Source organism: Protopterus annectens, chromosome 8.part0, assembly GCF_019279795.1.
Source record: "Protopterus annectens isolate FY-2018-M chromosome 8.part0, PAN1.0, whole genome shotgun sequence".
Lineage (NCBI taxonomy): Eukaryota > Metazoa > Chordata > Ceratodontiformes > Protopteridae > Protopterus > Protopterus annectens.
Genome location: NC_056741.1, coordinates 126,507,921 through 126,534,907, shown reverse-complemented (window position 1 = coordinate 126,534,907; position 26,987 = coordinate 126,507,921). Strand labels below are relative to the sequence as shown.

Below are 26,987 nucleotides of genomic sequence, written 5' to 3'. Positions count from 1 at the left end.
AAGGTATTATACTCATTCATTGGAACCTCGTGGTTGGGGCTAAGCCCTGCTTCACTCGCCCTCGCTACGCTCGGGCTCGCTTCGCACCCCACCCTGCCCCCTAATCTCACCCGCCCCTACTACTGCTAAATTTAAACCCATTAAACCACTCGTCTCTCATCCTCAACCTATCCCAGACAACCCTTAATTCTAATCTCCTCCCCTCTCCCTAGCCCCTCCTCCGGTTTCCCAACCCTTACTCTAGCACCAGTTCCAACACTAACTATTCGGAATGAGACCAAATATGCTTCTTTCAGCACTACTCCTTGCCCTCTACCTCCTCAATATCTATGAATGTTAACCATACCTTGGCTTTTACCACCCTCAAAACCAAACTATCACAGCTCCTATCCTAAACATAGCTGATCAACCCTTAACTTACCTCAAACCTGTCCTTTCCACCTGTAACACACACCAACTAACTAGACCATGGTCTATCTCCCCCAAAACCAGATATTATTACAAAATACTTAGTAAAGCCCTGAAAATTGCCATAACTGTCCAACTTTGTCTGATGAGGGATGGTGACATTCACCCTAATCCAGGACCCACCATTCCCACAAACCCTCTACCCAACACTATCAGCAACTCCTGTCCAAATACTAGGTCCAAAAACTCACTCCTGACATGTCATCTAAACATCAGGAGTATTAACAACAAGGTCCATAGCCTTCATGCCCTCTTGGCAGTCTACTCACCTGATGTACTTTGTCTCTCAGAAACCTGGTTGAAACCAGGAACTAAAGACAGTGAAGTCATTCCACCATGGTATAATATACTCCGACTAGACCGTGCCACTAAGAAAGGAGGAGGCGTAACAATCCTGTTTAAAAACACACTAGATATCATACTTGTTCCACAACAGCCCCCTCAATTCAGTAATGCTGAAGTGCTCCTCTGCAAACTGCAGCTTAACAAACTCAAATCCCTATACATTGCCTGCATATACATCCCTCCAGGTGACAACACTAATACCTTAGAAGACTTTCTACAATGGCTTTCATTTAACTACCCCCATGAAATCATGGTGTTAGGAGATGTTAACACTGACTGGAACAACTGTTCCACTGAATCTCCCACCACCCACATAAATCTTTATGGTTATACTCAACTCATCTCAACACCCACTAGGTTAAACAAGCCCAACAACAAAGGCAGCATCCTAGACTGGATACTTGTCAACAACCACCTAGACCTGTATAATGCAGGCTCCCTCCCAGATGACCTAAGTGACCATTTACTCACTTACATCATCAAACATAAAGGTAATAATAACCACCAAATTCTCTATAAAACTATCAGATCCCATAAGAATTTTAACCTCGCCACCTTTCAGAATGAACTCAAAGCATATAATTGGGCCTTCCTAAAAAATCTTCCACTGGATGATGCTGTAGCCTATTTTAACTCCAAATTCCTCAACATCCTAGATTCCCATGCTCCTATCCACACCCTCCGAGCCAAAACCAAGACAGCCCCCTGGCTCACGAAGGCTACTAGAACCAAAATCTTGACAAGAAACAAAGCATGGGATAATTGGCGTACCTCTAAAGACCCACTAAACCATATTAAATTCAAACAGTTAAGGAATGATGCCAAGAAAGCCACACTGTTGGTCAAAAAAAACTATTATCAACACCTCCAGCACAAACATCAGAATAAACCTCAAAAAGTCTGGGCAGGCATTAACAAACTGCTCCACCCTGGCCAAACTACCACTCCCACCCTATCAGATTCCAATCTAAAAACTCCAGAGGAAACTGCTAATATCTTTAACAACTTCTTTACCAAGACCATCCAGTCACTAGCTAGCCAGCTACCCCCCATCAACCCCTCACAGAATTCCTCATCTATCTCCACCCAACTACCCTTTAACTTCCAGCCTGTATCCACTTCTACCATCAAATCACTACTCACCAAGCTAAAGCCCACAACCTTAGCAGCTGATCTCCTTCCACCAGAATACCTACAGAAAAGTGCAGAGGCCATTGCGTACCCCATTTCGATTATCATAAACCGCTCACTATCTGAAACCTATTGCCCCTCTCTCTGGAAGGTCTCCCATGTCATACCCCTTCATAAGGGAGGTAACTCAGTAGACCTCTCTAACTACAGGCCAATAGCCATTCTATCACCACTGGCCAAAATATTGGAGAAATGTGTCCATAACCAATTAACCCATTACCTCACCCAAAATCAACTCCTGGCCAACTCCCAGCATGGCTTTAGACCTCATCATAGCACCACTTCTGCCCTCCTATCCTTCTCTAATACTATCAACATAAACAGAAACAATAACAAACTAACATTAGCTCTCTTCCTAGATCTCTCTAGGGCCTTTGACATGGTCAATCACCAGCTACTTATCCTTGCCCTGAAGCACCTGTCACTTAACTATGACCCCATTAAATGGTTCCAATTATATCTGACTGAGAGAAAACAAGCAGTATTATGGAAAAACACTCTATCCACCCAACTACCTATTACTCTGGGAGTCCCCCAAGGGTCCATACTAGGTCCCCTACTCTTCTCTATCTTCATCAACGACCTAGCTACTATTACCCCCAAGGCCACTTGCATTCAATAAGCAGATGACTCTACACTGATCTGCACAGTGTCCTCCTTAACTGAACTCATGACCCTAACCCAGAATACCTTCACTGAGGTAGAAAAATGGTTTGCTGACTGTCAGCTTCTCTTAAACCCTCAAAAAACCAAACTCCTAATATTTTCCCCCACTAGTAAAACCACCTCACCATTTTTTACTTTAACATCCAACAATGGCACTACTATCTCCCCAGATACTCACACAAAACTCCTCGGGTTCACAGTGGACAATACACTAAAATACGACTCCCATGTTAATCAAACAATCAAATCTGTCAACAAAAAGCTGGGCTCCCTCTATAGGATCAAATCTTTTCTCACCCCATTAGTAAGAACTACCATTGCCCGATCCCACTTACTATCCACCCTACTCTACGCTTCCCCTCTTTACACTAACCTAAATAAAACTTCTCTCACCAAACTTGCTAGATGCTATCACCAAGTTGCCAGGTTCGCCACAGGTACACCCTATAGGACCCACCATTGTCTAAACCTAACTCAACTCGGATGGCTAGAATGGCCTAGCCTGGTCCAATATAACCAACTCATTATAGCCCACAAGGTTTTATACCAACCTGAATGCACCCCTGCATTAAACAATATAATTAAATCATATAGCAACCTGAGGTCCCTGCGCTCTGCTGACAAGCTGCTGGTGCAAATGTCCAAGAGCAAAAATGGGGCAGGGGACTCACTATTTGCCAACTCAGTAGGTAAAACCTGGAACTCACTACCTGCCACACTCACTCTCCAACCCTCCCTAACCCTGTTCAAAAAAATCCTCAAACACCACCTCCAAACACAATGGCAATGTCCCTGTTTAAACCCAAACTAACTACTACCTGTACTTTGTGGATACTCTGTCTACTCTTATTCTAACTGAGCCTGAACTATTAAAGGACCTAATTCCCAATATGAAATTTTCAATATTTGTCACCTTAAGCGAAGTCAAACCTGTTGTCTGTATGTTAGCACCTTACATATGAATGCATTTATTCAAATGTATGCTTGTATCCTACTGAACTATGTATATTTACATGTACTTGCAATCTTTCTCTCTATTGTCTTTATGTAACTGTACTTTTTCTGGAGCTTTCCTCCCCGGGCCTGTGCTGAAAATGGACATACATCCAGTCAGACTTTCCCGGTAAACAAATGTAAAATAAATAAATAAAATAAATAAATAAATAGGTTCATAGGTAGGTACTAGGCTATCTACCCAATGGCATTTATAAGCCTAGCCGGAATGTGTTGGCTTTTGCCGCCCCCTTAGATTAGTTCCCTGTGCCTCTGCCCAACAGAGTCATTGAAATGATCCCTGGGATAAACTTTCTGTTTCCCATCCACTAGTCAAGGTTTCTCTTGAAGAGGGTTAGTGAGGAGCTCTGCCTAATGTAGACTAGAATCTTGTTCCAGAGCATGGGAAGTCTCTGGGACAGGAATCTATCCCTCCAGCACATCCTATTTATTGTTGTGGTCAGGTTTAGATCCCTAGAGCATGTGGCTCAAGGGGATATGGTTTTCTTTAGGTGGAGCATGTCCATCAATTCTGGGTTGGACGTGGCCTTGTATGTCAGACAGAGATCACCTCTGAGTAGACAGTATGCAACCGAGTACAGCTGGAGTTTCTTCAGTCAAGCTGCATAAGGCATCTGCTTGAGGCCAGTTATCCTCTTAGTGAGGTACTTCTGTGGTCTTTCCAGTTGTTGCAGGTGTCTTGTAAGGTGCATCCCAAATGGGGCATTGTACTCTATGATGAGTCTGATGAGTGATGTGTAGAGGGGCCCAATGACCTCTTTCGATCTGGATGCAAACTCTTTTGTGATTAGGTGGGCAACATATTAGGATTTTCTAACCACTTTGACAATGTGATTATCAAAGGAGAGGTTACTATCTACTTGGGTCCCCAGATCCCTTATTACTTCTTCTGTATTTAGTGGGCTACCCCCTATGTGGTAGTTTGTGGGTACTTTGTTTTTACCAAAGAGGATGACTATACACTTTTTGGCATTTAGCTTCAGGCCATGGTTTTGACACCAGGTATCTGTCTCAGTGAGACCCTTTTGGAGGATGTCTCTGTCAGCCAGAGAGTCAATTATAGCCCCTAGTTTGCAGTCATCTGCGAACTTGGTCAGCTATAGTCCTCCTGTGCTTGCCGAGCAGGAGGAGTCCTAGGACTGAGCCCTGGGGAATGCCACTTGTAACTGGTTTAGAGTCAGACCTAGCTCCCACAACTCTTACCATGTAGGTTCTGTCTGTGAGCCAGTTGGTGACCCATCTCGTGACATAGGGGTTTATGTTCAGGCTGGTGAGCTTGCCTATAATACCTGAGTGGGGAATGGTGTCGAAGGCCTTTGCAAGGTCTAGGTAGGCTGTGTGGACCACCTTTCCCTCATTTATAGCCTTGGCAACTGTCTCAAAGAAGTCTACCAGGTTTAGGAGGCATGATCTGCCCTTAACAAAGCCGAACTGGGTAGGGTCCAGTGTTTGGAGGTATCCGATGTCTCTGTTAATGAGATCCATGATGATGTGCTCCATAGCTTTGCAGACCAAGCTAGTGAGGCTTATAGGGTGATAGTTCCCGGGGTCCGTTGTGACTCCACCTTTGTGGAGTGGAATAACCATTGCTGTGCGCCACTCTATGGGCATGTAGCCTGTGGAGAGGCTGAATTTAAACAGTGTGTTTAGGTGAGGGGTTTGTTCATCTTTGAGCTCATGTAGGACTCAGCCTGGGACACCATCCGGTCCCATTGATGCTGTGTTTTTGGCTTTAGAGAGGGCTGTTTTAACCTGAGTGTCTGTGATTTCAGGGGCACTACATTCTTTTGGTATAGTTATGGGCCTTTTTGGGGGTGAGAGGGGGGTGAAGTTTGCACTGAACCTGTCTGCCAGGATGTTGGCTGTATCAGTCAGTTCAGTGTATTTTTTGCCATTCTGCACTAACTCTGAGCAGATCTAAGAATTACCACTTAAATTCTTGACATAGCTAAAGTATGCCTTGTGGTTATCTTTGGAGTCCATGGCAATATTTCTTTCAAAGCTAGCCTTGGATGATTTTATGAGGGAACATAATTTCTTGCTGCTACTGATCAGGGATGTCTTCCCTTCTTGGGATTTTACTCTCTTCTGTACTAGTTTCCTCCTTCTATTGTATAGCTTGTTTATGGTAAGGGTCCACCAGACTGGTTTCCTTTCCTTGGAGGAGTGAGTCTTGGTTTTGTTTTTGATAGCACGATCCATGCATTCTTGTAGGTGCCCACAGAGTGCATTAGTAAAGGATTTTGCAGCTTGGACAGCGTCATTCTTTAGCATGGGGGCTTTGAAGCTTCCCACCTTGGTCTTAAGTAACGTAAAGTTTGCTTTTCTAAACTTTTTCACTGTGGTGTCTTTGACCCGAGGTAGTGGCGGAATGTGGATATCCAGAGTGATTAGTTTATGGTCAGATCTAACCAGTGAGGGGTTGACCTCCATTGTGGAACATCGGTCACCCATATTGGTGATGACCAGGTCCAATATGTTGTTATGTCTGGTGGGGGTGTTGACCAGTTGATCCAGGGCATTTGAGTTTATAAATTCTAGGAAATGTTGGGCAAGGGAGTTTGTACTTGAGTAGTTCTCCCAGTTAATGTTTGGGTAATTGAAATCACCCAATATCAGGGTGTTTGGTAGGACCTTTATGTTTCCCAGTGTTTCCAGGAATGCAGAGTGGGGCTCCTGGGACAAGGTGGGTGATCTGTACCAAGCTATAATTTGAATAGCAGTTTTGCCCATTCTTAATTGCACGTGGATGATCCCTGAAGCATTGTGTTGTGCCACTATCCTGGAGGTGTGGGTATCCTTTATGAATATGGATACTTCCCTGCCTTTTGTATTTCAGTCCGGGTTTTGTGGCCAAAATGTATGGTATGAGTTGTAGCCTGGTAGTGCTGGGGTACTCTCTGGAGCCTTAAACCAGGTTTCTGCTACTGCACATATATCGATTTTCTCCATACTGAGGAGTGCTTGAGTGCATACATTTTGATGTTTAAACTTCTGGCATTGAGTAGCATTACCCTCAGTTTTTTGTTACTTGTGCTATTTACGGCAGTGGGTTTGTCTTTTGAGCCTTGCTTAAAAAGGCACTATGGAGGTGGCAAGAGCCTTGGCCAGTATTCGAAAGCCTAAGGGTGACAGGTGCAAGCTGTCTCTAGCGAAGCAGTGTGGCTTGTTGAGCATGTCATCCCAGGCTGACAGACACTGGATCCCGTTTGAATGATTACAGAAGCTTAGCCAATTGTTGAAATTGATCATTTTTTCTCTATACTGTGGTATCATTCTTGGTGAGGGCAGAACGCTACTCAGGGTCAGGGTCATACCGGCCTGGGCTACATGATCAGAGAGCTCTTTCATGTCTCTTTTCATGTAGTCCAGGGAGGTACGGTTCATGTCATTCACACCAACATGAACAATATTTGTACTTGTTCTGGAGTGACCTGAGTGCTTATGTTATGTGGCAGATCCTGGCACCCGACAGGCAGCTAACAGTAACCTTCTCCTTGTTCAGCCTGAGTGGGAAGTCAGTGTATCTGACTATATAGTCACCTATTACTAGTGTGTTTGGTATGTTATTTTGCCATAAGGGCTGTGATTGTGTGGCACACTGGTTTTGTGAAGTATGTCTTTCATGGTTTGTGTTGGGGGGTGGAGATTACTTGGATGTCTGCTTTGGAGGTCTATGTTGCTTTTGCAGATTTTTATTTAGAGCTTCCGAGTATGTTTTTGTGTATTTATGTGTGTTTTTTGCGGGTGCTGGTTTCATAGGTCTATGTGAGACTGGTGGTGTGATGAAAGTAATTCCCTTCTCCTCTTGACTGCCTGGTCCAGTCTTGGGTTGAGAGAGCTTTGCCTCCAGTTTGGCTGTATAATTATATCTCTCGCATGTATTAGTGTTTGGTGGAAGGAGGAGAGGGTTGTCTGTGTACATGAGGCAATTGTAACATTGCCTCAAAATACCCAGATTCACCAGTTGGACCAGAAAGTACACCTGAAACTGCCCTTTGGACATGCCTGGATAGGTACAGTGAACTGTTTTACTGATTGGCTGGTAAGGTTTAAAAGAGAGCCTTGTCCTTCTCTACAGTATAAGGGGGGCCTAGTGCTAAGGTTTATTAGTGCTTGCTATGAGTTTTGAGCAAGTGCCGGGATGAGAAGTGAATGGTTTGAGTGCTTAAGTTGAAAGTGTGTCTAGTTCCAAGGGAAAAATTGAAGAGTAGACTTTGTGGAGCCGGGAATAGTAATACCCTAGCTAACCGGTGCTGCCCGGTGCGCTAAACCATGCAAATGTGGGGTTTATAGCAGGGAAATGAGAGAGATACAAATTAGCCCAAAATGGCCAATAAACTACTAATTTCTGGGCTGAAACCACACCTCCAGGGACAGATAGGCTGCTCAAAGCTCCCTCTCTCAGTGAATAGAGAAACTTCTTTCTATCCAAGTATGGTATGGGCAAACACAGAAACTTGTAACACAGCCCTGAATTCAGCACTAACCTGAAAACTGGACTATACTATCTTAGAAAGGTGGGAAAACAAGTATTTTTTTTTTTTTTTTTTTTTCAGAAAATAAAGCAGATACAATAAAAAAACACTTTTAAATGCACAGAAATGGCTATCACAATTGAGTATGCAGCCTACAACAGCTAACATGTAATTTAAACACAAAAATGACTTTGTTAAAGTGCAGGCAGTAAAATAAGTACAATATGTAGCTGAAACAAGCTTTTTAAATCACAGAAACTCTAGAAAATCTGTGTTTTAGGCGGAATTAGCTAAAGGCAGCAAGAAAATGCAGAAAAATGATACTTAATCACTCCAAAGTCTCTCTTTTGTCTCTCTGCTGCTGTAGAACTCTGCAGGACACCAGGCAGGAGCTTGCTGAGCTGTATACTACCAGAAAAACCTTGCAAATTCAGGGTCTATAGCAGGAAAATGAAAGAGATAGAAATTAGCCCAAAATAGCTAATAAACTACCAATTTCTGGGCTGAAGCCACTCCTCCAGGGACAGATAGGCTGCTCAAAGCTCCCTCTCTTACAGTGAACAGAGAAACATCATTCCATCCAAGTAAGGCATGAGCAAACACAGAAACTTTTAACACAGCCCTGAATTCAGCACTAACCTGAAAACTGTAGCTTAGAAAGGCGGGAAAACAAGTATTTTTTATTTTTTTTTTTTCAGAAAATAAAGCAGATACAATAAAAAAAACACTTTAAATGCACAGAAATAGCTATCACACTTGAGTGTGTAGTCTACAACAGTTAAATAGGCAATTTTAACACAAACATGACTTTGTTAACCGGCAGGCAGTAAAATAAGTACAATATGTAACTGAAACAAGCTTTTTAAATAACAAAAACTCTAGAAAATCTGCATTTTAGGTGGAATTAGCTAAAGGCAGCAAGAAAATGCAGACAAAATATACTTAATCACTCCAAAGTCACACTTTTGTCTCTCTGCTGCTGTAGAACTCTGCAGGGCACCAGGCAGGAGCTTGCTGAGCTGTATTATTCACTCCAGTGTATGAGTGTAGTGCAGTTCTGCTTAGTGGGTTTGCATGACACACAGCATTGTGCAGTCATATGTATTGAAAGCATCTTGTTTCTATTTTTAGATGTCTGGGTCATGTCTGACACATGGGTGGTTCCACTACACAAACGTGATAAGCATCTGAAAGCACCATTGCTTGTCATGCAAACATGTGGGAAGACTAAAGAAAAAATAAAAGGACACAAGATGGGATAAGATTTGTGTATTTCAGATAGTCATTCAGAATGGATGGATTGACTGCATACTCTTTTGGTGGTATGGGATGAAGGAGGACTGTCAATGATTACATGGCTTTAATACCCGTGCTGTTCTATGAAATTTCACAGCCAATGCTACTAGAAAACACCATACAACCTCACCTAGGCCTGATGCACATCACGAATATGCAGTATGCACTACCAACAACACTTTGTGGCTGTGTACATGGATACACTCCATGTAGGCTCTACACAGAGTTTATTGAATCCTAGGGGGTGTTAATGCAGAGAAGGCATGAGAATACAAAAGGCATGTACAGGGGAGTAACAGTAGCAGAAGTTGAGTAAAAAAGATTAAAATAAAAAAATAGATAATGTATGGAGAGGTAGTCAGTAGAAGAAAGGGGTGAAGTAGAAGAGAAATAATAAATAAGCAGTTTGTTTAATTAATATTACTGAGAGAACGTCTGAAGAGTAATCTTTAACAATATGCAACTTGTTAGGTAGGATAAAAAGTGTATGCCACAAAAACCAATAACCACAAAAAAGATTTTCACCTCAGAAAATAATAATAATAATAAGGCGTCATTCCAGGACAATAAAGGCCGTCTTCCACCATTATACAAATTTCCTTCCACAGATGTTTCATAAAAAGTAAACTATTCAACTCCTGTTCCAAGAATTAAATCCACGATGTTATAGTAAACCACTTTAATATAAAATAAACTAAAACAACAAAAATTTACACAGATTAAGCGCTTTCATCTCTCCACGGAGACTTCATCAGAATCATCTAGTAACCTTTCTGGAAACATTTTATATCTTTACATTCACTATCATTGGTTGGCCATTTAGTACTTCAATAATCCAATTATTCAATTATATAATCATGCTAATGTTTCACTTCAAACCTTCTGGTCTTTTTTTGAAAAAAACCTTAGTAGAAACATGTGCCATACATTTACAAGTTTACAAGAATATATATAGTCTTCCAAGATGTATATACCACCACATAGTAAAAACATTTAAAAAACCTTGTAATCTAATCTATCAAAAAAATTTTTAATAATAAATATAAAATATAAATAAAATACCTTTTTGTATATATATATATATATATATATATATATATATATATATATATATATGTATAGGTAGGTATGTCTCCCTAGGAAACATATTCTAAATGCATATATGTATTATTATATATATATATATATATATATATATATATATATATATATGTACACAAATATATACATCTAATGGGCATCACCTACTAATCTGGGGTCCTCCAACTTACATGTTACTAGTGGGTAAATTCCTATTATGCGAATGTGGACTTTAATTTATGGTTGGACGAATCCTTTAGTAAAGCTGATAAATGCGAAGGGAGAGATCAGCTTGATAACACAACCTATAAGGACAAATATAAGACTTTTAAAACACTTTTGACTAGGTACAAAACTTTAGCAGTTGACAACTGGTATTTTAATAAATGTTTAAATGACAAAAGTGTACCTAAGGGACTTAGGATCAATAAGTTCCCGAATAATACTGTTGTTGATACAGAATTTTCTAAAGTGATCAGTGATATTTTAAACGAATGTGGTTTGGCCATATTAAAAGCTATGCTAAAAACAATGAAAGTATGATGGCGTAATGTAAAAATGAGATAGAGAGGTTGAACAGAGAGATTAATGCTGATTTGCTTTTTACAGTTGCTGAATACAAGAATGTTTACTTTAGAACATTGCAGGATGTAGATAATACTACTACTAAAAGTTACAACAGGAAAGCTATGAAACTGGAAAGAGATCTGAATGAATATCGACGTGGAATAGCCTATTACTGTGACAATAGGAACACCAAAAGGCAATGGAGGTTTGAGGATGGTTATAACAACAACAGAGTAGGTGAAAATGGTATATTTAGGAAACAAAATGAGTATGACCCCCACAAGTATAACAAAAATGGGTATGAACAGAATTATGGGAGAGAAGAGAACCAAAGTAGGGAGGACCCTTTAGGGGGGGAAGGATCGAGAAAGTCCGAGAGGATACGGAACCGAACCCAACAATCGTCCTACGCCCAAGTGACAGACAGTTACAATATTCACAAATATGGGAGGAATGGTTACAGATGACAGAGATAGGGACAAATTATGAGAAAACAATTGATAGTGACATAAATGAACAAGAAGGTAATTTTGTAAAACAAAACGTTACAGTTTATTCATTTAATAATTTTAATATTTTGAACTATACAGATACAATAATTAATGAGAATTATTTTAAATTATTTACAAAGGGGTTCACTTTTGTTCCAACAAGAAAACCAAGTATTGAGAGTATTATACTTGACGTTAAGATGTTTACTAGAAAATTAGACCTTGTACACATTTTTAATGATGAGGTTTCAAATGAAAGGGGGAATATGTTAAAAAAGAGGAGTACTTACAACCCTCCCTTACATTATGATATATTAAATTTTGAAAGTTGTGTTGTTAGTAGACTAAGAAAAGAATATAAAAAAGAAATGATAAAATTTGGATAATGAAACCTGATAAATTGGGAGGGGTTGTACTCATGGATAAATGGGACTATACCAACAGAATGTTGGAAATATTCGATAAAGATAACAGTTATGTTTTGGTTTCAAAGAATGAGGTTAATATTTCTTACAAAAAGTAGATATTATATTAGAAGATAATTTACTACAGGGACTTATAGATATTAGTTTATATAATTTTTTTAAAAGTCTCCAAACCAGTTATACCCGCCATTTTTGGCATTCCCAAGATACACAAGGCACTAGACAATCCACCCATGAGACCCATTGTATCCTCACAAGGATCAAAAACACAATTGCTTGCTATATATGTGGACACAAAATTAAAGGAATTTAATGTTAACTGTCCACATATTATAGTGGATTCTTGGGATTTTTTGAACAAAATTGGAAAAGGTCCATATATAGAGGAAACAAGTTTTATTACTATAGACGTAAAAGACCTGTTTTCAGTTATACCTCATAGTGAAGGGTTGCTGTGGTTTGAAAAAATGTTAGCTGAAATGTTTTTTTTAACAGCAGATGAGTTTAAACTGGTTTTGGAAAACATGGAGTTGGTGTTGAAATATAATTACATCTTTTTTCAGGGCGATCTATACCACCAAAAGGATGGGGTGGCTATGGGGTCGGTCTGTGCCCCGACCTATGCTAATATTATTATGCTATATTGGGAACAAGAGTATGTATTTAAATCCATATATTACCAATACATAAAGGGTTATTACCACTTTTTGGACAATATTTTCAACCTATGGGATGGTACAGATGAAATTATAACAGAATTTATGGATTTTATTAACCACAGTACTGGCTTTTTACGATTCACACATGAGATTGGTAAAGAGGAAATACATTATTTAGATGTTAGACTATGTAAAGATCATAGTAATGACACCTATAAGTCTAGTATATATAGAAAGGAATGTTATTCAAATGCATACCTCCATTATGAGAGTGACCACCCTTACCATTTCAAAATGAATATAGTAAAGGGTCAGATGATTAGGATAGCAAGGATGACATCGGATAGAAAAGAGTTCTCGGAAGAAATTAGAAATGTGCAAAAAATATTCCATGAAAGGGGATACCCGGATGAGTTAACTGAACCCATCAAAGAATATGTTACACAGAGATGGGGAACTATATATGTACCATTATTAACCAACAAAGAAACACCGAGGGATGAAAAAAGAAAAGTTGACAGTGACAATAGGAAGATACAGTTACCGTATTTAACATTGGCTTACTACAATGGAATAGGATGGTTAAAGAAATGTATAAATGAAATTTGGGGGATGTTCAGTACCACACCAACAAGGGTGAGTGTGTTTCAGAACACCTTAAGATATAGTTTTAGAAGAAATAAAAATTTTAAAAATATTTTAGAGATGAATAAGAAAACAGGTGTAGGGGGAACTGTTTTGAAATATGGTACTTTTAAGTGTGGGAGATGTACACAATGCCCCTTTATAGCGGGGTTAAAAGAAGTTAGGATTCCAAGTATAGATATGACCTTAAGAGCAAAAAGATACAACAGTTGTAACTCGAAGGGGGTTGTCTACTTGGCATACTGTAAAACCTGCTGGGGGTATTATGTAGGTAAAACAGAACGCCACCTTAGAGTATGAATATATGAACACTTGAGAGATATTAACAAGAAAAATAAAAACAATGCTTTGTATAGAGATATATTGTCATGTAAAGAGGCTGATTTTAGGTTTTGGGTACTTGAGGAGGTGGAGCATTTTGAAAGGGGAGGTGACTGGGAAATTAAGTTAGAATTTAGAGAAATGATGTGGCAACTCAGGCTGGATGCATGTAGTGAGAAAGGCTTGAATGACCATATCTCTATAACCCCAGCTTTAAAATTGCTCTCAGAAGACTCAAAAAGGCACAATATAAAAAGTAAATAAGAATTTACCCACGAGTAACATGTAAGTTGGAGGACCCCAGATTAGTAGGTGACATCCATTAGATGTACATATTTGTGTACATATACATAATAATACATATATGCATTTAGTATATGTTTCCTAGGGAGACATACCTACCCATATATATTTACAAAAAGGTATTTTATTTATATTTTATATTTATTAATAAACAATTTTTTGATAGATTAGATTACAAGGTTTTTAAATGTTTTTACTATGTGGTGGTATATACATCTTGGAAGACTATATATATTCTTGTAAACTTGTAAATGCATGGCATATGTTTCTACTAAGTTTTTTTTCAAAAAAAGACCAGAAGATTTGAAGTGAAACATTAGCATGATTATATAATTGAATAATTGGATTATTGATGTACTAAATGGCCAACCAATGATAGTGAATGTAAAGATATAAAATGTTTCCAGAAAGGTTACTAGATGATTCTGATGAAGTCTCCGTGGAAAGATGAAAGCGCTTAATCTGTGTAAATTTTTGTTGTTTTAGTTTATTTTATATTAAAGTGGTTTACTATAACATCGTGGATTTAATTCTTGGAACAAGAGTCGGATAGTTTACTTTTTATGAAACATCTTTGGAAGGAAATTTATATACTGGTGGAAGACGGCCTTTATTGTCCTGGAATGATGCCTTATTATTATTATTTTCTGAGATAAAAAGTGTATGCTTAATAACAAAATTTTGTGCCGTGTGACAGTTGTACAGTGTAAATATGGTGATCAGTAAAAAGGGATGGGTCGAGTCATGTGCTAGTGTTGATATGGCATATTTTTCATGATAAAATGATTTAGAGAAAAATAAACTAGTACCAAATCATTATATGATAACAGGTTGGCAAAGAAGTGTTCAGTACTCAGAAGTGTGAACCGTATGTGTATACTTCAGGTAAAGCAGCAAAAATTACAACTTACTTTTAGATTGTTTAAAGTGGTTAAACACATTCTTACACACCTGAACATTTTAAATACTACCTCAGAACTTGTTGTACCTCAGAATAAGTATAATGCTGAAAAATGCTGCAGACAAATATATTCAAATTGAGTCCCACACTAGAGTTCACAGTTTTAAGTGTCACTAATTTGTGAGTAGTATTTGACTTCAGAGTGTTGAACAATTGTGCAATGGTTTTGTTTTGCTCCCAGATCCAAAGCATAAAATAACTTCCTCCTAGATGATACAGCTGAGGTAAATCTCTAGGCTGCAAACTAAAACATCTAAAACAGTTAAGGAATGAAGAAAAAGGAGATGCCCACTAAAATATAAAAAAGTCCTGAAAGTCTCCCCTCACCCATATCTAATGTTCTCCACACCAAGTGCAATGAAAAGAAGAAAAAGTACAGTTATCTAAACTACAGGAAACCCATCCAATGTAAACAATATGAAACAAGTTTGCTCTAAATAACACATTTTTAAAAAGTAGTAACAAATTAAATTGCTTTGCTGCACATGCTTCATGCCCAAAATAATCTGAAAGTGTAACAAAGTCAAATGAGTAGAAAAACAACTTTGAATAATACAAGGATAAATCAATGGGATAGTTGAACTGAAGTCAGTCATACAATATGGGTATCTTGGCCTGCAGTTGTGGATGTCCCCTTTGTTCTTATACACTGGCACTAGTATACTTATCCTTCAGTCATCTAGGATATGCCTCTCTCTCAACACTGCTATGAGTACCCTCAGGACCCATTTCTCCCCTATCTCACCCAGCATCTTTATCATATTTGCTGTGACTTCATCTGAGCCTGCTGCTTTCCCTGACTTCATTTTCCTAAGTTCTTGTCTTACTTCTTCTAGGGTGAGCTCCTCTTTTTCTCTCATCCAAGACTGGGTCAGTACAGCTTCTGTGGATTTTTTTTTTCATTCAGAAGCTGCTGGAAATACTTCTTCTGCCTTTGGTGTCCTGTGGACTGGTGAGCAGGTTGTTACTGGCATCCCTTATGAAGGGTGTCTGACTATCGTCTTTATCTTTCTGTTTTTGCCTTGCAACCTAACATAGTTTCATTGTGCCACCTACTGAGCCACCTTCTAGAAGCTGGTAGAGGTCCTCCAGTGACATGTTCTTTGCTATTGCATCTCCTTTCTTAGCTTCTTTGTTAGTCAACGTGTATTCCTTCCTAGCCTGGTTGGCCTTTTCTATCTCCCATTTTTTCTTGCACTCCTTCCTTCTTTTGAAGACATCATGGAATTCTACATTCTACCACCAGCTGTCCTTCTGTATCTTATTTCCATATCTGGCTCGGCTACATATCTCTTCTTAGTCCTCACACACGCTGTTTTGAGGTGCTGCCATTCTTCAGCTCCACCTATTTTCTTCTCTTCTTGGGGTGTTAGAGCCCTGAGGAATTCCTTGAACTGTTGTACTTTCTCTCCAGTCAACTTCCAGGTCTTCAGCCTGGTCTCTGTTGACCTTAGCACCTTCTCTGACCACTGCTTACAGCTGATTGTGGCAACCAGTGGTTTATGTTGTAGGCCGTCTGTTTCACTGGGGATGACTTTGAAATCACTGATTCTACACCAGTGCCCTTTCTTTACTAGGAGGACGTCTACCTGAATTGCATGTTGGCCATACTTGTATATGATCATGTAACTGTCTTTCTTACTGAACCCTGTGTTGGCTAATATCAAGCCATTTTCCAGGTAGAAGTCTAGAATGGCCTCTCCTTCCTTATTCCTGTTGTCCCACGCATGTGGACCCAGGCAGTCCTCATATCCTGTTCTATCTGTCCCAATATGTGCATTCAAGTCACCCAGTATTGACACCAATTCATGTTATCCTGCTTTATCTAATAGATCTTGCAAGTGATGACTCAATGCACTCTTTTTCTCAGTATCACAACCCTGCTGTGGGTCATAGGCTGAGATTATGAATACTACCCCATCATTAGGCTGGAGTCTGATTGCCATGAGTCTGTCACAAGTTCTCATGATATCACTCCCTGCCTTCTGAAGTCTCTCTCTCACCGCAATTCACACACTATTTCTAGCCTGTCCTCCTCATGAGTAGTAGACTGTGGATCCCAAGTCAAGTAGCTTCACTGCACTGCTCCTGTCATCTTTTCTCATGGATACATAGGATGTTCAGCCTCCTCCGTATCATCATATCATCCACTTCCAAGCTGCATCCTGTTAGTGAACCTACATTAAGTGTAACAATTCTCAGTCCATATTTGTCAGGTTGATTAGTTTTACGTCCAGTTTTTTGCTCAACAGAGCTATCCAGGTAACCCAGGCTGGGCAACTAAATGCCTTCAAATAAGTGATTTGTCAGGCATTAATAATTTGGTTATTAATATCATGAATTAAGTTTTAACTGATGAACAAAGCAATATACTTAATAATGGTTTACATTTCATCCTTATTACCACTGTGAATAAGGATAATTTTGTGACTCAAAATGATTTCTGTAGGAAATGATGCTAAAACTCCGGTTTTATGGAAAGCATAGTAAAGAAACTTTACCTGACACTGATGTAGTTCATCAAATTTTATGAATCAAAATTCAATTCACCTTATCATCCTATAGTTAAGAATTTTCAATCATTAGTAATAAGGAATGTTCATTTGGGGGTTATGCTTACTTTAGTTCCATTAGGAATTTTATTTCTGCTCAGGGAAAGGTCCTCAGGATAGCTCAATTGTTATTGTGGCAGTTAATAAAGGAGGGGCAGTGGTAGCACAGATTTTTGAAGACATTAACATGGAAGTTATCAAACAACTTAGTAATGCAGAATTTTACTGTAAAATGTCACTGGAATTTAGTCCAGAATTTGAAAAAGACATTAATGAGATTTTGGGTTACTGGGCTGACTCTGAGGTTATCTCTAAGGTGTTATTTAAAGAACTTACAGTACAGGAGCCTAAATCCTAGTTATTTTATGTACATACATAAGAATCGACAAGCTCCCAGTCAGGTCTATTGTGTCAGGACTGGCTCCCTAATGGAACCTGTATCTTCTTATTTGGAGAAGTGTTTGAAACCCCTTTGTCCTCTTATTAGTTCTCATCTTTAGATTACTACTGACTTCCTTTGTCTGCCTTTTGATGTGGAAGTCAAATAAAGGCTCTTATGTATACTTACGTTAACTGCCTGTATACAAATATTCTACACACAGATGGTTTGGCTGTTTTTAGATTTTGACTGGAACAAGCCAATATTTATTCTTCTGAATGTAATGACTTTCTTGTGCAACTTAGTGAATTAGTTCTTAATAGAAATGTGCTTTGTTATGCTAATGCATGTTTTTGGCAGGTTAAAAGGATGGCAAACTGCACAGAGTTTGGACCACTTTATGTTGATATTTTCACGTTTTTTTTTTTTGAGTGTAAATATATTTATAAAGAAGACAACAATCCATTTTTGTCTAAGACTAATTTGTTGAGCTGTTATTTGCATGATGTGCACAGGATTTGGCAAGGGAATGCTGATAAGATTAATAATTTTAGTCATGTTATTTGAAAAATAATGAGTTTGGACTTTTACTGTACACAGTTATTTTTATAATATTAATGTTCCTTCTGGGAAGATTTAAAAGAAAATGTTTTCTAAGAATACATTTTTGTCACATGAGGGTAGTCACCCATGTCATATGATTAAAAACATTCCCAAAGTGAAGTATCTAAGAGCAAAACTCAATCTCTTGAGATTTCACTCATAAATTTCAAGATAGGGGGTATGATATTTTAACCATACCTCGCAACCTCTCAGTGCAAGAAATCAGGACAAAGCTTGACAAAATGGGGAGTCAAAGGCCCAAATAGTGACAGATTTTAAATACTGCTCTTATAAACTGAGAAAGTTGTTAGATTTACAGGCTTTGTGTTAACATAAAACTTTCTGAAGGATTTGAAGTCTGAAACTTAAACATGTCATTATTTGCACAAAAAAGAGAGAAAACACCACAAGGGTAAAGTACCTCCAAGCAAAAATGTCCAAAATCAAATGTAGAAGAATGGCAGGTACTCCACAACAATCGAAGCAAACCACTGAGTAAAAAATATATTCTTTATTCCATAAAGTAAGCGCTTTTGCGGCTCCAAGGACGCTTCTTCAGACTTAAAACAATACTAAAGTACTTCAGCTCCATTTAAATATGGTATCATTTCTAGTGAAAATCAATTAAATGCCTAATAGAAAGCACATGATAAAAACTCTTAAAGTCACAATTACAATATGTTCTATACTATATGCACATACATAAAAAACATTTAATAGTGAAAGATAAAAATATATATATATGTGTGTGCATGTGTATGGAATGTGTATAAAACAGGGGGTGGGGCAAAACACTTGCATTGAGCTTCTACATACAAGAACTCAGTAATAGTACAAAATATTAAAAAATATTAAAAAAATATGTTGAAAATATAGATTTGACATGCACGTGAACCTGACCACTAAAACACTGAACAAGAAACTTGGATCCATGTACAGGATAAAGAAATTCCTAACCCCTCACACCAAGCTAACCATTGCCAGAACTCACCTCCTCTCCACCCTCCTATATGCCTCCCCTATATTCTCCTTCCTTCACAAAAAAGAGCTTAATAAACTATCCACTGCCTATCACCACATAGCTAGATTTATCACCGGTATGCCCTACCGAACCCACCATTGCCTAAACCTTAGAACACTAGGATGGTTAGAATTGCCTAATCTTCTGAAATTTAACCAGCTTACCGAGGCATTCAAAATCATTAAACACCCTGACAAAACTCCCTCTCTCAACAACATTCTCACCTCCTATTCAAATCTATCATCCCTCAGGTCATCCAAAATTAGTCAAGTATTGACCATCAAACCAAACAATTCAGGAGGGGATGCTCTCTATGCCAATTCCATTGGCAAGTTATGGAATGCCCTTCCAAGTAACCTTAGACAACTGACCACCCTGGACCAATTTAAAATTCACCTCCGAGCGTTTCTAAAAACCCAATGGTTATGCCCATGCCCTAACCCTGATTAATATCCCTTGCCCACGACCCCATTGGCCAAGACTAGCCACCATGTAACCCAACTCAAACGGGTCACCTCATAACCTTTACATTCTATCTTACCAACTCCTTTCATCCTACGATTCCATCTTTTTTACTTACTTATTGTTCTAACCCATAACTAGAAGCGTACCAACTTACTGTATTAAATGTCTAATTTCTGTTGTATTGCTTGGAATATTTGCTCTTGTATCACTATTTTTTGGTACTTTTCTAATATCATAAGTGTATTTAACGTATTATACTAAATGTTCAATTTCCATTGTAATGTTTGTAATATGTGCTCTTGTACCTCTCTTCCTTGGAGCTTTTCTCCCCGGGCCTCCACTGAAAACGGATATGTATCCAGTTGGACTATCCCGGTCAACAAATGTAAAATAAAATAAATAAAAAAATAAAAATATTCAAAAATATATGTTAAAAACCTTAATATATACATCTTGGCTATATCTTATGTATGCTGATTCTCCAGCTCTTACAAAAGCACTCAGTGCATACAAGGAATAATATAATCAAGAAAAACTTTTAGTAAACTAAGACATTCCATTTTTAAATAAACATACATATATATATATATATATATATATATATATATATATATATATATATATATATATACTCATTGAAACCATTTTTGTTAGATCGAGCATGAGTTTCTACATACAAGAACTCAGTAATAGTACAAAATATTAAAAAATATTTAAAAAAATGTTGAAAATATATATATATTAAAAAATATATGTTAAAAATCTTACTATATAAGATGTATATATTAAGGTTTTTAACATATATTTTTGAATATATATATATTTTCAACATATTTTTAATATTTTTTAATATTTTGTACTATTACTGAGTTCTTGTATGTAGAAGCTCAATGCAAGTGTTTTGCCCCACCCCCTGTTTTATACACATTCCATACACATGCACACACATATATATATATATATTTATCTTTCACTATTAAATGTTTTTTATATATGTGCATATAGTATAGAACATATTGTAATTGTGACTTTAAGAGCTTTTATCATGTGCTTTCTATTAGGCATTTAATTGATTTTCACTAGAAGTGATAATATTTAAATGGAGCTGAAGTACTTTAGTATTGTTTTAAGTCTGAAGAAGCGTCCTTGGAGACGCGAAAGCGCTTACTTTATGGAATAAAGAATATATTTTTTACTCAGTGGTTTGCTTCGATTGTTGTGGAGTACCTGCCATTCTTCTACATTTGTATGTCATTATTTAATGACTTCATTCCTCAAATCATCACAGTGATTTGCTAGAAAACTACAAATTTTATGAGGAACACACTAAAAATATGAGGCAAAATCTGGACATTCTGTGAAAATCTGGTCAGTTGAGAGGTACGATTCTAGCTAAAGTTGTTCACAGGATTTCAGAAGTTGAACATGCAGAGGTTTTAGAGATATAGGGAAACATCTAATGATGTGAACAAAGATAACAGATTGTTATTGACTAAAGGATCTAATACTAATAAACTAAAATGGATTGTTGATAACATTTAGGATATTCTGTTAACTCTCCCTGTGTTGACAACAATTTTGAACACTAAATGCCCTTATAGACTTAGAGGAAGTAAAAATCTTTCACTCTAGTTTAATTTCTCAAAACTCTGTGTAATCCTTGATGCATCACACACAAGAAATAAGATTAAGTTGGGATTTTTTTTTAAGTGTAGAACATATAGGTTCATAGGTTCATACTAGGCTATCTGCCCTAGGGCATTTATAAGCCTAGCCAGAGTGTGTTTGGCTTTCGCCACCCATTTTAAATGAATTTTGCTATGCCCTTTTTCGAGGTTACTATACTGTGCCTCTGTCTAACAGTGACACAGAAGTGATACCTGGGGTAAACCTACTATCTCCCATCCACTCATCAAGATTCCTCTTGAAGAGAGTCAATGAGGGACTCTGCCTAACCTGGACTGGGATTTTATTCCAGAGTGAAGGGAGCCTCTGGGTTATGAATCTGTCCCTCCAGCATGTCCTATTTATTTCAGTGCTGAGATTCAAGTCTCTCGAGCGCATAGCTTGATGGGATTTGGATTTTCTGAGGTGCAGCATGTCCATTAATTCCGGGTTGGACATGGCTTTATACATCAGGCACAGATCGCCTCTGAGCAGGCGGTATGCCACTGAGTAGAGCTGGAGTTTCTTTAATCGGGCAGCATATGGCATCTGTTTGAGCCCTTTGATCCTCTTGGTGAGGTACTTTTGGGGTCTTTCCAGTTGCTGCAGGTGTCTGGTAAGGTACATCCCAAAAGGGGCATTGTACTCAATTATGGGCCTGATGAGGGATGAGTAAAAAGGCACGATGACCTCCTCTGATCTAGATGTGAATCCCTTCATGATTAGGTGGGCTATATAAAATGTTTTTCTAACAACTTTGGCCACGTGGTTGTCAAATGAGAGATTGCTATCAACTTGGGTCCCCAGGTCCCTAATTACTACTTCCGTACTTAATGGATTACCACCTATGTGGTAATTTGTGGGAACTTTGTTTTTGCCAAAGGGGATGACTATACACTTTTTGGCATTTAGCTTGAGGCCATGGCTCTGGCACCAGTTGTCTGTTTCAATGAGGCCCTTTTGTAGGATGCTTGTGTCGGCTGGAGAGTCGATTATGGCGCCCAGATTGCAGTCATCTGTGAACTTGGTCAGCCACAGTCCTTCCATGTTAGCCTGTACCTCCGAGAAATATATACCGAACAAGAGAGGTCCCAGGACTGAGCCTTGTGGGATGCCACTTGTAACTGGTTTGGAGTCTGACATGGCTCCAGCAATTCTAACCATGTGGGTTCTGTCCTTGAGCCAGTTTGCAACCCATCTAGTGACATAGGGGTTTATATTTAAGCTGGTGAGCTTATCTATAATGCCCGAGTGGGGTATTGTATCGAAGGCTTTTGCAAGGTCCAGGTAGGCTGTGTGGACCACCTTCCCCTCATCAATGGCCTTGGTGACTGTTTCAAAGAAATTGACCAGGTTTAAGAGGCAGGATCTGCCCTTAACAAAGCCGAACTGGGTAGGATCCAGTGTCTGTAGGTCCCCAATATCTTTATTTATGAGGTCCATGATGATCCTTTCCATAGCTTTGCAGACCAAGCTAGTCAGGCATATGGGGCAATAGTTTCCAGGATCTGTTGAGGCACCACCTTTGTGGAGAGGGACCACTGTTGCTGTACGCCACTCTTTGGGTACATATCCTGTAGTAAGGCTGAGATTGAACAGTAGTTTTATGTTTGGGTTTAGTTCTTTTTGGAGTCCATGTAGGACGCAGCCCAGGACACCATCTGGTCCCATTGATGCTGTGTTTTTTACTTTGGAGAGAGTGGCTCTTACCTGAGCATCTGAGATGTCAGGGGGGCAGCACTCTGCTGGGATAGATATTTGCACTTTTGGTGGGGAAGGGGGGGAGAAGTTTGCGCTGAACCTGTCAGCTAGGATGTTGGCAATGTCGGTGGGTTCGGTGTATTTTTTGTCATTTTGGACTAATTCTGAGCATATCTGGGAATTCCCACCCAGGTTCTTAACATAACTAAAGAAAGCCTTGTGATTATCCTTAGTGTCCTGTGCAATTTTCCTCTCAAAGCTGGCCTTAGACAATTTTATGAGTGCCCGTAGTTTTTTGCTAATACTGATCAGAAATGCCTTCCCTTTTTGGGATTTTGCTCTATCATGTAGTAGCTTCCTCCTTCTATTGTATAGTTTGTTTATGGCTGGGGTCCACCAGACAGGACGCCTAACTTTGGAGGACTGGGTCTTGGTTTTATTTGGGATTGCATGATCCATGCATTCCTGAAGGTGTTCATAGAATGTGTTTATAAAGGATTCTGTGGTCTGGGTCGTATTTTCCACAGGCCCGGGGGCTTTGAAAGATTCCACCTCGGTTTTGAGGAGTGTGAAATTTGCTTTAGAGAAGTTTTTCACTATGGTTTTCTGGGCAGGGGCTGGGGTCGGGATGTGAATATCTAGTGAAATTAGTTTATGGTCTGATCTTACCAGTAAGTGATACACTTCTGGTCTGGAGCATAGAGTCCCCATGTTGGTGATGATCAGGTCCAGTATGTTTTCCCCTCTTGTGGGAGTGGTAACAAGTTGTTCCATAGCATTTGAGTTTATAAATTCTAGGAACCTTTGAGCTAGGGTGTTGGAGCTAGAGTAATGCTCCCAGTCTATGTTTGGGTAGTTGAAGTTGCCCAATATAATGGTGTTTGGAGAGACCTTCATATTTTCCAGTGTTCTCAGGAAGGCCGACTGGGATTCCTGGGTTTGGGAGGGTGGTCTGTAGCAGGCTATAAACTGAAAGGCAGTTTTACCCACTGTTAGTTGCACATGGATAGTCTCTGATGCTTCGTGCTGTGCCACCAACCTGGAAGTGTGGGTACCTTTGACGAATATTGATACTCACCCTCCTTTTGTGGTTCGGTCCATGTTTTGGGGCCAAAAAACATGGTATGAGGTATAACCTGGTAGTGCTGGGGTGCTCTCGGGAGCCTTGAACCAGGTTTCTGTTACTGCACATATATCGATGTTCTCCATGCTAAGGAGAGTTTCGAGTGCGTGCATCTTGAGGTTTAGACTTCTGGCGTTGAGTAGCATTACTCTTAGTTTCTTATCCCTTATGATACCTATGGAGGTGGGTTTGTCTTTTGAGCCTTGCCTAAAAAAGGCACTATGTGGGTGGCAAGAGCCTAGCGAAGCTTTGTGGCTTGTCGAGCATGTCATCCCAGGCAGACAGGCATTGGATCCCCTTTGAATGACACCAATACTTAAGCCAATTGTTGAAATTGATCATCTTGTCTTCATATTGTGGCATCATTCTTGGTGAGGGTAAGATGCTACTCAAGTTCAGGGTCATACCGGCCTGGGCTACATGCTCAGAGAGCTCCTCTATGTCTCTTTTCATGTAGTCCAGGGAGGTACATCTCAGGTCATTCACACCAGCATGGACAATGACTGAGTCATATTTGTACTTGCCTTGGAGTGACCTGAGTGCTTGTGTTATGTGGCGGATCCTAGCACCAGACAGGCAGCTCACCGTGACCTTCTCCTTGTTCAGCCTGGTGAATGGGATGTCAGTGTGCCTGACGATAGAGTCACCTATTACAAGTGTATCAGGTGTGCTGTTTAGCCTTAAGGGCTGTGACTGTTCAGCACACTGGTTTTGTGAGCTATGTGTTGCACGTGTTTTGTTTTGGGGTAGTGGTTGCTTGGGTGTCTGCTTTGGAGGTCTCTGCTGCTTAGGCAGATTTTTATTTAGAGCCTCCGAGTATGTTTTTGTGTGTTTATGTGTTTGGTTTGCTGTCGTGGTAGGTCTATGTGAGACTGGAATTGTAGTGAGTGTGGTTTCCTTCTCCTCCTGACTGGTTACGCCAGTACTGAGTTGAGAGAGCTTAGACTCCAGTTTGGCTATATGGTTGCATCTCTCACATGTGTTGGAATTTGTTGGGAGGAGGAGAGGTTTGTCTGTGTACATGAGGCAGTTGCAACATTGCCTCAAGATTCCCAGATTCACCAGCTGGACTGGAGAGAATTGACAACTGACCTTTGGACATGCTAGAATAGTATTGGGAATTCCTTTATAATTGATAAAAAGGGCCAATGGGGAACAAAGTACTTAAGGGGAGTTTGTGAGGGTGTAGTGCTTTTAATTTTTTAGTGCTGACATATAATTGCTTTACTGAGCAAGTGCCAGGCTTTAGAGTGGGAATCGGGTGTTTATTATGAGAACTAGATCAGTTCTAAGGGAAAAAGTGAAGAGCAGACTTTGTGGAGCCGAGAACGGTTTAAACCCAATTAAGCAGCGCTGCCCGATGCTGCGCTATGCGCAAAATCGTGCAAAGCTGCGCTAAAGCGGGTTTTATACAGGGGGACTTGAAAGAGCTAGAAATTGGCCCAAAACGACCAATAGACTACCAGATTCTTGCGCTGGGAACACTCCTCCAGGGATAGATAGGCTGCTCCAAGCTCCCCACTGCCACTGGTGAACAAAGAAGCCTCCCTTTATCCAAGAAAGCAAATGGGCAACACAGGAACTTTCCAAAAGTCCAGAATACAGCAAAGCCTGTATTTGGACTACTCTAGGTCAGGAAAGATGGGAAACAAGGATAATTTTTTTGTTTTTTTTTTTTTTTTTTTTCACAACAAACAGCAAAAAAATGCAATAAATATGTAACACAGGCTAGCGCACTTGAGTGTGTAGCCTCAACAGGTAAATGCAACAAACAGGGCAAACTTTAAATTACAAGCACAAAAGCATGCTAAAGCTGGCTTTAAAGCAGGGGGTTAGAAAGAGATAGGAAATGGCCCAAAATGACCAATAAGCTACAGGTCACTGGGCTGGAACCACTCCTCAAGGGACAGATAGGCTGCTCAGAGCTCCCCACTCTCACTGGTGAACAAAGAAGCTTCCTCCTATCCAAATAAGGATATGGGCAACACAGGAACTATGACACAGCCCAGAGATCAGCAATACCTGAAGACTGGACTATTCTAGTTCAGTAAAGGCGGGAAACAAGTATTTTTTTTTTTTTTTTTTTACAAAGTAGCAGAGATTAGGTACAGAAACAAAGTAAATGCTTTAATTCGGCTAGCACATTTGAGTGTGTAGCCTACCAGTTAAACTAAGCAAAAACAAACTTTAAAAGTGCAAAAAACTCAGAAATACAGGCAGGAATGCAATAAAACAACTTTGCAGAGCTTATATAGTTAAAGAAACAGAGAAGTCCATATATACAGAAAAGCAGCTAAAACACACAAACACTTCAGATGCAGTGCAACCTAGAGCACTTGAGTTGTAGCAATATTAAGGCAATTACAGTTATAATAAATGCTCTGAAATATACTCTATATTTCCAAAATGTTTGAGAAGCACAGTCAGAACACAAGGAGGTTCAGGCAAAAAAAAAAAAATGTGTTTTTTTTTCTTTGAAAGGGAAAAAGGAGAAACAGAAGGCCTTATCAAATGTTCTCTCTGTACTAGGCAGAATGAGCTAATGACACTAGACTGGGAGGAGTGTCA

At 39.3% G+C, this 26,987-nt stretch overlaps 1 protein-coding gene across 1 annotated transcript in view; it reads left to right on the top strand.

The window, feature by feature from the left end:
• LOC122808156 overlaps positions 1–17,820 on the top strand; it is a 741,660-nt gene extending 723,840 nt beyond the window's left edge. The window contains exons 6-7 of the mRNA XM_044079129.1: positions 11,148–11,438; positions 17,564–17,820. Of these exons, the coding sequence (XP_043935064.1) occupies positions 11,148–11,438; positions 17,564–17,820 (548 nt within the window). The remainder of the gene's footprint in view (positions 1–11,147; positions 11,439–17,563) is intronic.
• The last annotated feature ends 9,167 nt before the right edge of the window (positions 17,821–26,987 follow it).